This window comes from Monodelphis domestica, chromosome 5 (assembly GCF_027887165.1).
Source record: "Monodelphis domestica isolate mMonDom1 chromosome 5, mMonDom1.pri, whole genome shotgun sequence".
NCBI lineage: Eukaryota > Metazoa > Chordata > Mammalia > Didelphimorphia > Didelphidae > Monodelphis > Monodelphis domestica.
Genome location: NC_077231.1, coordinates 226,818,867 through 226,832,253, shown reverse-complemented (window position 1 = coordinate 226,832,253; position 13,387 = coordinate 226,818,867). Strand labels below are relative to the sequence as shown.

Genomic DNA, 13,387 nt, shown 5'->3' with positions numbered 1-13,387 from the left:
GTCACATCTTAGGAAAGGCATTTATTTCCTGGTACATAAGCAGAGAAAGGTGACTAGGATGGGGAGAACTAGATTTGGGTTGGGATCAGCATTGTGCCAGGAAGTGTTTAAGACCTGGCTGACCCAAATACAAGACATATTTTTAAATGTATTCTGCATTATTAACATTTTCCATTACTTTTTAGAGTCTAGACCCTCCAACAAAATAATAAATCAAGCCCTGATTTGTAGCTTTGGATTATCTCTGAGACATAAATATTTGGTCAAGCTTAAAATGTCATAATCAGCTCTTGGGAGTCTGTAGGAGCTGACTCTGGTACATCCCTGACTGGGAACAGGGTTGATAGTAAAATGGAGAATAGTCCAGCTCTAGGTATAGGTAGATCATCTGGGGGTTGAGAGACCTACCCTTCTGTCCCCACCTTTTTGGTGATAATAGGAGGAAGAAGTCAGGGAAGTGGATGGGAAAGGAAGCTTGAAACCCTGGGACTGTATGGAACCTTGGGAAATAAATTTGTTCCTCTCCCCATTGCTGGTGCCCTTAGGCAAGGTCCTAGTCACCTGGTTCCAGGTAGGCTTCTTGAGTCACATTGCTGTTGGAATGGTTCACTGTGAAGTAGGGCATAATAACAGCAGAAATGGGCAGGAGAAAGAAGCAGGTCCAGAATTAGGTAAAAGAGGGGACAGCTGTTTTAGGGGCTTTTGCTCACAGAAAGTACTGAAGTAAAGAACATATTGGTAAGATGTGCTGATTTTCTTTTTTTTTTCCCTTAAAAATATTGTTCTATAGGATAGTATTCTAGGAAGGAAAAGAAAAAGGGAAGAGATTCAAGAAGAAATTGTAGTGATTTTTTTAAACCCAGAAGATATCAATAAAAATGTACTTAGAAAAAAAGAAAGAAAATGTCACAAGTCCCAAAGGCTGGATCCTTGAGAGGTAGAAGGTAATAAAGTTAAGCTAAGGACCCATACTTTGGTACTAACCTGAAAAGAAAATAACGCTTTTAATTATTAACCCCATTTCTAACTTCAATTCAATCTGTGAAAGGGGGTTACAGGTGTTTGCGCATGAACGCCGACACCAGGCCTTAACCACACCTCCTGTAACAACTGGCGTCCCGTGCCCCATGTGCCACAAACTGTGCCTCAGCCTTTGGAATCCAAAGCCACATGAGGGTACACCGTAGATGAAACTGCACAAAGACAATAGTCATATTCAGACTTCTACAACAAATATTCTCCTGATAGACAAGCTTTAGCTTTCCTTTTCCAATCATTCAGGGGAGAAGGTTATTAGAAAGGGTCTCCACCAATTTCACTTTAACTGGAGCTGTAGGACCATATTGAGAAGTAGCTTGCTTTAAATGTTTAAAAGTTTTCAATGACACAGGCTGATGTATCCGTAGAAGATTTCTCTGTGTATCCGACTGCTCTACTTCTAGGAAGGAGAAATACTGTAGCATTTCATCATTTGTGTCCTGATTTTTTCTCTATGGTTACTTGTAACATGGACATCATAAAGATTTTATCGGGGGAGGGGCAGCAGTTTTCCACTAGGTGTAGACTTAGCCTGGATAGTCCTAGACAAATGTATCGTTTTGGACGTGGCTACTTAGTTCAGGGATTCGGTATTAGGGCTGAAGAAACACGAAGTATCTCTTCCCGCCTGAAGAGTATATTCAGCTCCGGAAGGGATGGATGGCATTAGGGAACCCCATAGCTGCCTCCTGAAGAATACTCTCACAGAGAAAGGAAAGAGCTCATCGTGTTTGGGTCTAAGAAAGGGTGAAGATGCCAGCTCTCTGTGGGCCATTCCAGCTGGAGAAACTGGATGACTGCTACAGGGAAAGCCTCATTGCAAGTAAATGCTTACATGTAGTCAGAAGGCTCATTGAATCCATCAGATCGTATTGAAGTGATTTATGGGTGGACTTCAAGTTAAGATACTTACATTTAATTTATAATATTCAAAAGGGGATATTGAGAACACTTTGACAAAGTCCCAATAGCTCTGCCCCCATTACACTGGGAAAATACCTAGGTGAGGTCAGACCCAGGTCTTAAGTGCTAAAGTGTTAGAAAGTGATTTGAATCAATTCAGACAAATGCAATCAAAAGCAAGGAAGATTTCTTGGGGATCCTGAGACATCTTTCTTTTCTCCATATATAGAGATAGTTTTGTGAAAGCAATGGAAATACTCCTGTTGGAATGTTGCCTCCTTCAATAGGGTGCAAGGCACTGTGCAAATAGAAAACTTCCCACACCTGAATTACATTTACCCAGCATCCTTTTAAGTTATGTGCTTAAGTTTGGGAGATGAATCTGGCTGAGACCCAGCTGCAGGCTCTTTTTGAGCTTGTGCTTTGGTAAAGTGTGGCAGGTGTAGGACTTTAGACTTGTGCTCTGCTCACTTGGCTGAATTAACCCTTTTCTTACTCACTTTATTATTATTATTAAATTCTACATATTTAAAAATACTGGGATTTATTCATTCTTACTTCCATAGCACCCCCAGACAAACTTTCCCTAAAAGTAGCAAGGTGTTACAACAGGAAAAAAGATGGGCCTAGAGTCGAAAAGAAAAAGTTCAAATTCAGCTTCAGGTTTTTACTGGGTGTGGGACTCTGGGCAAGTTTCTTAGCCTCTGCCTGCTTCCTCTCCTTCATTGGTGAAATGGAGCTCATTTTAATAGCTGTCTTAAGCAGCCATTGTGAGGGTTCAGGAGATAATATTTGTAAAGCCCTTTACAGATTTGAAGGCCTTCCAACTTCCCAGCAATCCCTCTCTGTCACTAAAATAGGTAGTCAGGGTTCCTTCAGACAGAAATAAGGTCCATTCCTAAGGTTATAACTGCTGGTAGTTGCATTTTAAATAGAGACCTTACTAGAACCCATTATTTCCCATTCAATTTCAATGTGTTTCCAAAATCTCAAAACAACTTCATCAACCCCTGGGTAAAGACACCTGTAATTTAGGCAGTTGGTGGAAGGACACTAGGAGCTTAAGAAGACTTTGGGCATCATCAAATACAACTTGAACAACCTAGGTCTTCCTGACTCCAAGGTCAAGCTGCTAGCCACTAGCCTCCTCTGTCTCCCTCAAACTGATAGCCAGTTTTAAAGCACCAAGTCTTGTTTAACATATAATGACTACTAGTGGTGTTGTAAGGCACAGAACTGGCATATTAGGTAAGAAAACCAGGATAAAGTGATTCTAATTAAGTAACCCAAGATCCCTTGAGAGTTTCCAGCCGCCATGTCACCTTGATGCCTCATTCAGACACAGGTTGGGCAGCCCACTAAAAGTAGGTTATGGAGGTTTCCTAGCCTTCACTGCCTTCTCCTGTATTTGCATCTGGTAGGATGCTCTCCAGCACAGAGACTTTCGATCTGATCTTTCTGTTCCCCTTTAGCCTGATTCTTGATCTATTTCCTGGAACTGAATATTTCAGACCTCCCCTCCCTCCCCCATCAGAGAAGCTTAAATAGAAAAACAATAACAACAACCTTTGCAATTGAGTGACCAGAATTCTTGAGGTTTGCCTCTTACTAAGATTATGGAAAAACACTGGTTTTCTCAGCAGTACATCAGAAGACCTTCTCTATGGGTGGGCACTTTCCCAAATGGCTGACCTCACCCATGTGTGTTCATTCTTGGTACTTTCAGCTTTGAATGGCTCCATTTTCTGAATTCCCATAGACTCCTAAAAACCTGTAGTAGATTGGACCTTAGAGGTTATCTAGTTCAACACTCTCACAGAAACTGAGGCCAAGAGACACCCAAAGTGGTGACAGAGATGACAAGTGTTAGGAGCAGGACTTGCACCCAGGTTTTCTGACTTCTAGTCCAGGGCTTTTTCAAATCCAGGAGATATTTATGACTGGGACTTAATGTCCTCTATTCACTGACTGACAAAATGGACAAGATATGTTTTGTAGCAAGTCAGGTTGTGCTGGTCCTATCCCTTAATACTTCCCCAAACCCAATTCCAATCCCAATTTACACTCTTTGTTTCAAATTCTAGCCCAAGCATTGTGCACGTAACAGGAAAAAGAGAGCCGGGGCATGAGCAGTGTAAGATTTAAATTAATATCAATAACTCCAAGTATTTTGTTTTATAAGATTTATTAGTAATCACTTGAAGTAGAAGAAAAAATAGAAGTACAAAGCTTAAGTATGACCAGGTGAGTAAACTTTCCTGCCAAGCTTTCCCTCCCCAGCCCCAAAACCTACACAGTCATGTCCTTGGAAGAAGAGAGAGAGAGGGAGGAGCTACACCCACAACTTTATCTTCAAAGCATAAGCATGTAGGATGAGAACAAAAATGGAAAGAGAGTTCTGGGGAGCAGATTCTAATTACACAGAAGGAAGGTGGTAAAAAAAGAACTAGACACTCAGATTTGAGAAATACATGAAAGATCATCTCTGTGGACTGAATGATAGTTCTTGGTCAGAACTCTGGGAACAAACAGGATGAGAGGGATCCATGGACTTGTCAGTGTGCTCCTCAGGCTTCACTGGCTCCACTTCCACCTCCTTGCTTGTGCCCATTCCCCACTGACCCTATGGGAAATCATAAGACTTCAGAGAAATAAAAAGTATTTCTTCATTAGAAAAAGATCATTGACCTTTGGTATTAGAGCAGGATAAGCTTGCTTACACCCCACAAGACCCATTGCTGAGAGCTAAGAGCTTATCTCTTGCTAGAGAAGAAAACCTGCCAACAATCATTGAAACCTTCCAAGCATTTTCCTGGTGGCTAAGTATGCCTTCCCTGTAGTGGGTCCGGGAGGGAATGAGAGAAGAGAGAAGAGACCAGTCTAGTAATATGGACTTGGAGGTAGTAGTACTGATTTTCCAGCATCCAAAGGCCTGATCTAATGTGGTTGTCTGCCTAAGTTCCCTGTCAATAAATTGTCCCCAACGTCTGACTGCAGTTTTAAGTTTTAGTAAGTGAGATCTGCACTAAGACTTCAGGACATTCGGTATGTATTCTGTCCAATGGAGTCCTACTTCTGTCCCTGCTCACACTCCCACTCCTCCAACACCACCCTGGGTACTCTGACTTGGCCCAAGGCTCTTTGGCTAGTGCCTGGACATTGACCAGAGCAATATGAGGAGAGCTGTCTGGAAAGAGGGTTCCATGGGACCAGGAGATAGTCAGATACTGCCAACTACATCCAGTCATTTTCACAGAAAGAAACCCACCTCTGTTCCTGCATGTTAATACTTCTGATTCCACCTCCATCAATCCCTGGGCAATGCTCCTCCTGCCCCACACTACCCTATAGCATGGTGATGACACTGAATACAGGCCACTCACTGTAGAGGCATAACTTAAAGCTCTGAGTTCAAGGAATTTAGAAATGGGGAGCTTTGGTCACTTCCCTCAACCATTATCATCCTTAGTCCTGGAGGCAGAGGCCTCTCCAAATCAGTGATCATAAAGCATTCATGCTAGGAAGGGAAAAGAAGACAAACCCATAGAAGACTTAGATGTCCAAAAGAGGTAAATGAAAGGCTCTTCTTTACTGCTGGCTAGAGGAGGCAGGAAGATGCTGAAGTTAATTAACTCAATGAAACAGGAAGTATTCACTAAGTAATCATTAAATATCTAACTGTGCCAGGTGCTGGGTGATACAAATACAAAGGATGAAACAGTTCTTGCTTGCAATGAGCTTACATTTTAATAAAGGAATTGTCTCCCAGACTGGGGTTGGGTTACAGGAGTTCCTCTGAGATGATTTTCTAGCCTTCCCCCCTTTGTATATCAAAATTTCAGTTCTGAGGTATGCTAGGCATGTGCTCTCCTTTTGAGATGGGGGTAGGGGAGACGCTAACAGGATGGTGATGAATGGCAGAAAAGGTGGTTTCTGCCACTTTTGCTTCCAAATCTATATTCTAGGATCTTTGAACACTGTCAAAGGATGAGGGAGATGAAAATCATGGGATTGGAATGTCTCTCCAGCTGCTTGAGGTCAGCCAAAGCAAAGGATGTTGAATATTGCATAAGGGCTCTCAAGTCCTCGGAAGTTGTTTGGACCTAGATGGGCACATGTATAAAATAACTAGGAAAATATAGGGAGACCTCAGTAAAGTCTTCACACTGGCAATGAGTAGAATGAGGACTTTCCGAGTGGAAGCATTTTATTTTTTAATGAAGGGAGAATTTGGAGAGGTGCCCTATCTGTTTCATTTTCATTATTTGGTGGTAAATACCCCCTCTCAGTGAGAGGTTATGTGGTAACCCAAGTGTTTAAACTAGGAAGGGGGAAAAATCCAATCAAAAGACTTATCTGTTAAAGAAATAATTTATTAAAAATTTCTTTCATATTGCCAACCAAGACCTTGGAGGGCTCTAGATAGGAGTGGGTTCTTGTAATGTTCCAAATCTGCATCTAAAATGGAGAAATGCAGTGGCTTCAAAGATGACTTCTCAGTTTCCTCTTTTGGTATAATAAAATTCTCTTCTCTGACTTGGGCTAAAGACACCCATTTTTTTGTGGGATTCCAGAATGGTGATATATAAGTATCAAAGCATTATTTGTTCCTTCAGTTTCCAGATCTGTTTCTGGGAATTTATGAGTTCAAGAATGGTTGAAGGGATGAGAAAATGAACTGAAAGATTTCTTCATTTATTCAACATTAGCTAACAAGAGATCTATCTATAGGGGAATTTATCTGTGATTGCAGGGGGGAGGAACATGGGCCATCTAGGCCAAAATGAGCTCGTCTATGAAGTTAATTTGGCAATATAAAGAGTCTTTTTTAACTGGTTTTAGGAATGATAACAAAAGCTCATAGACAATCCTTAAGGGATACTTGCTAATTATCTGTCAAGTGATAGAAGAATGACTTTGTGTTGTTCTCATCATGGAGAAATCAAAAATTCATAAATTCCTCACATTTGTTTGTACTTTTTTTCTGGGATTCCAAATGTGAAACTCTAACTTGGAATCTAGAGGGAATGGCAAATAAATTTTATTTTTTGTGCTTTATTGTATTTTTAATCTCTTTTGTTAAGTATTTCCTAATTCCATTTTACCTTTCTTTTTAGAAAAATCACTTTAAAATTTTGAGTTCCAGCTTTTTTCCCTTCCTCCTCCAACTTCACCCACTGAAATGGCAAGCAATATGACAAATATTATATGTTTGAAATCATGAAAATCCTATATCCATAGCAGCCAGATTGCCCCAAAGCAAAAAGCATGAAAAATAAAAGGAAAATAACATTTGCTTCTTTTTGTAATCAAAGTTCATTAGTTCTCTCTCTGGAGGTGGTTAACACCTTTCATCATGAGTCCTTTGGAATTGCTATGAACCAGTATTTTGATCAGAATAGTCAAGTATCTCACAACTGAATATCATTACAATATTGTTGTTATTATGTATGGTATTCTCATGATTCTGTTCACTTTACTAGGCACTGGTTCAGATAAGTCTTCCTAGGTTTTTTCTGAAACCATCTCCTTAGTCATTCTTTATTGTACAATAGTATTCCATCATACTTGGGCAGTCATCTCCCAGTTGGTGGATATCCTATCAATTTCCAATTCTTTGCCAGTAAAAGAGAGCTAATATAAATGATCTTTTATACAGAAGTCCTTTCCTTTTTCTTTGATCTCTTTAGGATATAAATGTGGCAATTGGATTATTATGTCAAAAATTGGCACAGTTTTATAACCTTTTCAGCATTTTTCCAAATTGTTCTATAGAATGGTTGGACAAAATCAGAGCTCCATCACTAGTGTCCCTGCTTTTCCACATCCCCTCCAGCATTTGACAGTTAATCTAATAGGCATGCAATAGCATCTCAGTGTTGTTTTAATTTGCATTTCTCTGATTATTAGTCACTTAAAACATTTTCTCATATGATTATTGATCATTTTTATTCCTTCTTCTGAAAAAATGCCTGTTCTCCTTTGACCATTTGTCAAATGAAGAATGTTGCTTAGTTTCATACATATGACTTGGATTCCTTTATATTTGAGAAATGAAACCTTCAGAGAACCTTGTTATTTTAAAAAAAGGTTTTCCCAATTTCCTTCATTCCAATTTTTGATGCATTTGTTTAGTTGGTGGAAGATCTTTTTAATTTAATAAATCAAAATTATTCATTTTTATCCCCATGATTTTTTGTATCTTTTCTTTGCTCATCAACTCTTCCCTTATCTGTAGATATGGTAAGTCATTCTTTGCTAGACTCCCTGAATTTGCTTATGGTATTACCCTTAAGTTTCAATCATATACCCATATTAGCCTTATCTTGGTATATACTTTGAGATATTGGTTCTTTTCCTAGTTTCTGCCAGCCTGTCTTCCAGTTTTCCCAGTAGTTTTTGTCAAATAGTGAGTTTTTGCCAAAAAACCAAAACAAAAACAACCTTAGATCTCCAAACTTATCAAACTAGAGTACCCTAATCAATTATTTCTGTATGCTGTGTACCTAATCTGGGAATCTACTTTCAATACATAAAGATCCTAATAAAAGTATAAGCATATTACTTATTAAAATAACCACACATAAGTGTGTATATCCAGGTTCATGTTCACCAACAATCAATACTGAATCATTTACATTCCTGAGGGAGGAAAAATAGCACTTGCAGGTTCAAATTTCTAGGAAGCCAACATCATAATCACATAGTAAGAAGAGATTTCATGCTCTGGAGAGCAGGTAGAATGAAATCATCAACTAAAATTGTGTTCACCTGCCAAGTGTTTTCAATTGATTTTTTTTATCTTTATTTTATTTTATTTTAAAAATTTATTTAATCAATATAGAACATTATTCCTTGGTTACAAGAATCATATTCTTTCCCTTCCTCCCTCCCCCACCCCTTCCTGTAGCCAACATGCAATTCCACTGAGTATTACATGTGTCCTTAATTAGAACCTATTTCCATATTATCGATGTTTGCACTAGGGTGTTCATTCAGAGTCTACATCCCCAATCGTATCTCCCATGACCCATGAAATCAAGCAGTTGTTTTCCTTCTGTGTTTCTACTTCCTCAGTTTCTCCTCTAAATGTGGATAATTCTCAATTGATTTTAAGGATGAAAGGAAAAGGAATCAAGACATTGAAAACCATCTAGGCAAAAAGAATAGTAGCCAGTTATGGGCATGAGTCTTCCTTGACAATATTGTCAGAACAGCTTCATTTTCTTTGTGGTTTGGTGTTTGGTTTTTTGTTTGTTTGTTTGTTTGTTTTTAAAATATATTTTATTTGATCATTTCCAAGCATTATTCATTAAAGACATAGATCATTTTCTTTTCCTCCCCCCCCCACCCCCCATAGCCGACACGTAAATCCACTGGGCATTACATGTTTTCTTGATTTGAACCCATTGCTATGTTGATAATATTTGCATTAGAGTATTCATTCAGAGTCTCTCCTCTGTCATGTCCCCTCAACCACTGTATTCAGGCAGTTACTTTTCCTCAGTGTTTCCAGTCCCACAGTCTATCCTTTGCTTATGAATGGTGTTCTTTTATCCTGTGTTTGTTTGTTTTTTAAGGAAAAGTCAAAGGCCTTCTGATGTAGGTGATTATAAATTTTCCCTTTGGGGATTCTACAAGGGTCAACCAGGGACCATTGCATAAAGGATCTCCTTAGAGGGTAATAACTTGAGGAGGAGAAAGGGATAATAAATCGAGAGACACAGACAAATTAATTGAGATAAGGAGCTACAGGTGCCCCTGTAATATCTTACTTTTTAGGGTATTCTATGAAGGAAGATATGAACAAGAAAGAAAGCATGAAATAGAGGTTTCCTAGATAGGAATAGAATTCAAGGGTGGGGATAGAAATCAGAGTTGCAGAGAAGAGTCTTCCAAGAAGGAAGAGAAAAGAAGGGAAGGGGCTAGGCAAGCCACTCCTTTGCATTTATTTAGGTGTGTATTGGGAGGTATCTAATGAATACATAACAAAGCATAGTTGAATATTATTGGTTGAAATGTTAATTATGACAAGTTCCAGGCTTGGATAACTTTAGCCCCAAAGCCAAAGAAGCCTGGATTCCTGCCAGAATGTTAAGAATGCCCAGAACAAAGGCCTCATGGCCAAGTCAGACCTTTACTGCTCATGCTTGGGTCTGACCATGCCTTTGTTAATACAATCCCCATACATCAAACATATTTCTTAGATGTACACATGTGTGGACTGTTATAGATTCTCTCTATGAAATGTTAATTCAAAATATTAGAGGAAGGAGAAATAAACTTCCATAGCACACAAAAATCATAGCATCGAGGAAAGGGCCTCAATTATTAATAAAGCTGCATATAATGAGGTGTACGTGCACTCAGATGGAAGTAGTAGTTGTTCATTCATGTTTTTCTCCAGAGGAATGTTGGGATGTGCAGCTCTATTAGTCTAAGAAACTCTATCTTCTATCCCCCTCCCCCCCCAAACAGTCACAATGTTCTGTGAATTTCACTAGGATGACAAGAGAAGTGTCCTATAGTCAAAGCTTGTCCAGGTGGTTCAGACTTGTCTCAGCTTGGGCTGTTGGCATAGCCTTCAAGGACCCAAAGGTCCCCTTTGTGTCAGGCTGGGATTTCTGAGCAGATCTTTGCTGTAATCATTTACAAAGGCTGTTCATTCATTCATTCTTGCTTGTTTATTTCCTACAGACCCAGACACCAGCAGAGGAGACTCAAGGGAGCAAGAACTCAGAATTGTCCTCGTGGGGAAAACGGGAGCTGGGAAAAGTGCCACAGGGAATACCATCCTGGGCAGGAAAGAGTTTGAATCCACAATCTCAGGAGGGTCAGTCACTAAGAGGTGCAAGAAAGTCCAGACCAATTGGAAAGGAAGGCAGGTTTCTGTAGTTGATACTCCAGGCATTTTTGACACGAACACCCCAGAGCGAGACAATTTAAATGAAATAGCCGGTTTCATGACATTCTCCTCTCCAGGCCCACATGCTCTCCTCCTAGTGTTGAGAGTGGGTCGTTTCACAGCTGAGGAGAAGGCAGCCATTGAGAGGCTTTATTCTCTTCTAGGAGCTGATGCAGTCAGGTTTTTGATCATTGTATTCACTGGGAAAGATCAGCTAGAAGGACTAAGTATAAGGGATTATGTAGAATCCATTCCAGACCCCTATTTCAATGAATTGAGGAAGAAGTGTGGAAACCGATATTGCTCACTTGACAATAGGGCAAGAGGAGCTCAGAGGGATGCCCAGGTTTCAGAGCTGATGGCCATGATTGTTAGCATGGTGCAAGAGAATGGAAACACCCACTACACCAACAATGTATATCAATCGGTGGAAGACTATCTCCAGAAGAAGACACAGGAAAGTGTGGAATACATCAAGATGCAGCATCAGAGGGAAATGGCAGAAATTAGGCAAAGGTATTCGGGTGAGGAACAGAGGAAAAAAACCCAGGAAGCCAAAGAAAAGTACCAGAAAAGGAAGCAGGAAGCTAGGAAGAATGCTGAGAGTAATTACAGGGTCATTCACCTAGTGGTTGAGATTATTCTGGTCATTGTTGCAGCATGGGTTAGGATGAAGATGTTCAGGTAGACCTACTAACACCCAGAATTCTTTTCATATGTAGTTCCACTCTGGCCTGCATTCATAGAGACAAACTTTTCCAGGGAGAAGAGTAGTAAGAGCTAGGCAACTAGAGTTAAGCAACTTGCCCAGGGTCACCCAGCTAAGAAATATCTGAGGCTAGATTTGAACCCAGAATCTCCAACTTTGCCCCCGAGATATACTGTCCTAAAACGATGCACAACCCAGCAGCGGGAAGGCTTCACAAACCATTTATTTCTGAGCCTCTTTTTTCTCATCAGATCCCAAGACTCTTATAGGATTATTCAATCTTTAATCAACCCCAAAGGAAAGTCTGAGTGGGGGGAAAAAGAAATAAAGCATAAGGACTGAAAATTTAAAGTTAATTAGAAGGAACAGAAAGATGAATAATAAAATATGCAGAGATTGGGGTTTTTAATAGAGTTGTGAAAAAGTTTCTATATAAATCATTCTTTATTTTAAAAGCATCCTTTACAGACCTGGAGACTCTGTTAGTCTAGAAAACTAAGAATCAATTTTATTCTAATTACTATATTCCCCAAACTAATTTTTTTAGATTTTTGGAAATATGAAGTACTGAAAAAAATTTTTAATTAGGAGAAAAAATAACTTGCCTTGGCTCTATAAGAAAAAAAAAATCATTCTCTTTTTTAGGGTTGTTTAAGATTTTTCTCTGGTTTTCTGACTAACTTCTTTTATGGCATTCTATGTTTTTATGGTTTGTCTTATTCTTGTTCCTGTTTATTCAGTATTGATAAACTATAACTTGTCATGGTTCAGGTTATTCTTTTTTACTTATTCTGATTTTGCTAGGATTTTGCCTTACTAATTTGCTATTTTATTGATTTGTCTCTCTGCTCTTTTCTTTTTTAAAAATCAGATTTGCTGTGTTTAATTTTGTTGATCTTTTAAAAGAGCCAATTTTTAGTTTTATCAATTACATGAGTTTTCTGTTGCCATTTTAGCTACTTCTCATCTAATTTCAAAGACTGTTTTTGTACTCATTTTAACTTTGTTTTATAATCTTTCAAAATGCATATTCACTTTTTAATCCTCTCTTTTCTGTTTTGATTACATATGATTATGAAGATATGATTTTTCTCCTAAGGAATGCTTTAAAGGCATCCTTTATACAGAAATTTTTGTATGTGTTTCATGAATATATTTTCCTTTACATTGTTTTTCAGTGTTTCTGTTCTATTTCATATGTTTTTGACCCAACCTCTATTTTAAATTTCATAATATATCAATATAAAATATCAATAAATCAAAATTTAATGTGAAATTTTCATTTAAGTCTATATTTTCTTATTGTAGTCTCTGAATCAATTCTTATTTTTATTGTATTATTATGTATAAATAATGTATTAAGTATTATGGTGGAGGTGGAATGCATGCAAGACAGAAAGCTGAGGATGGATCATCTGTCAGTCAAATGAAGATTCCATTTGGAATGTGACTGGGAAAAGCAGTTTGGAGCCAAGCCAAGGGTGACTGGGCTGAAGGGCTTTTGGCTTTTGACTAATGGTGATGACTGAAGCTGAGGCTTTTGCTGGCTGGCTGAGGTGAAAGAAGAAGAAGAAAGACAGTTGTCCTCAAATCTTTCTGACTGACTGTGTGACAGAATTGTGACAGAATTGCCAATACTCTCAATATCCTAACCCTCATTGTAGAGAACAGGGATATCCTACCCCTCATACCTTATCCTCTACCCTTGTCCTGTTTTCCCCAATAAACCCTTACTTGGGAAAAGAAGAGAAAAGAGTATTTCCTCTGAAATCTCATAGCTCACAGAAGAAAAGGGGTTGGGGAAGCTGAAAGGCTTCTGAAGAGAGGGAGGA

The 13,387-nt window shown here is 38.9% G+C and overlaps 1 protein-coding gene across 5 annotated transcripts in view; it reads left to right on the top strand.

Moving 5' to 3' along the window:
- The window catches only part of LOC100016561 (uncharacterized), a 48,680-nt gene extending 35,849 nt beyond the window's left edge, over nucleotides 1–12,831 (top strand). For all 5 annotated transcript variants that reach the window (XM_056799872.1, XM_056799873.1, XM_056799869.1 and 2 more), the window contains one exon: nucleotides 10,639–12,831. In XM_056799872.1, coding sequence (XP_056655850.1) covers nucleotides 10,639–11,534 — 896 coding nt within the window. In that variant the 3' untranslated portion in view covers nucleotides 11,535–12,831. The remainder of the gene's footprint in view (nucleotides 1–10,638) is intronic.
- The last annotated feature ends 556 nt before the right edge of the window (nucleotides 12,832–13,387 follow it).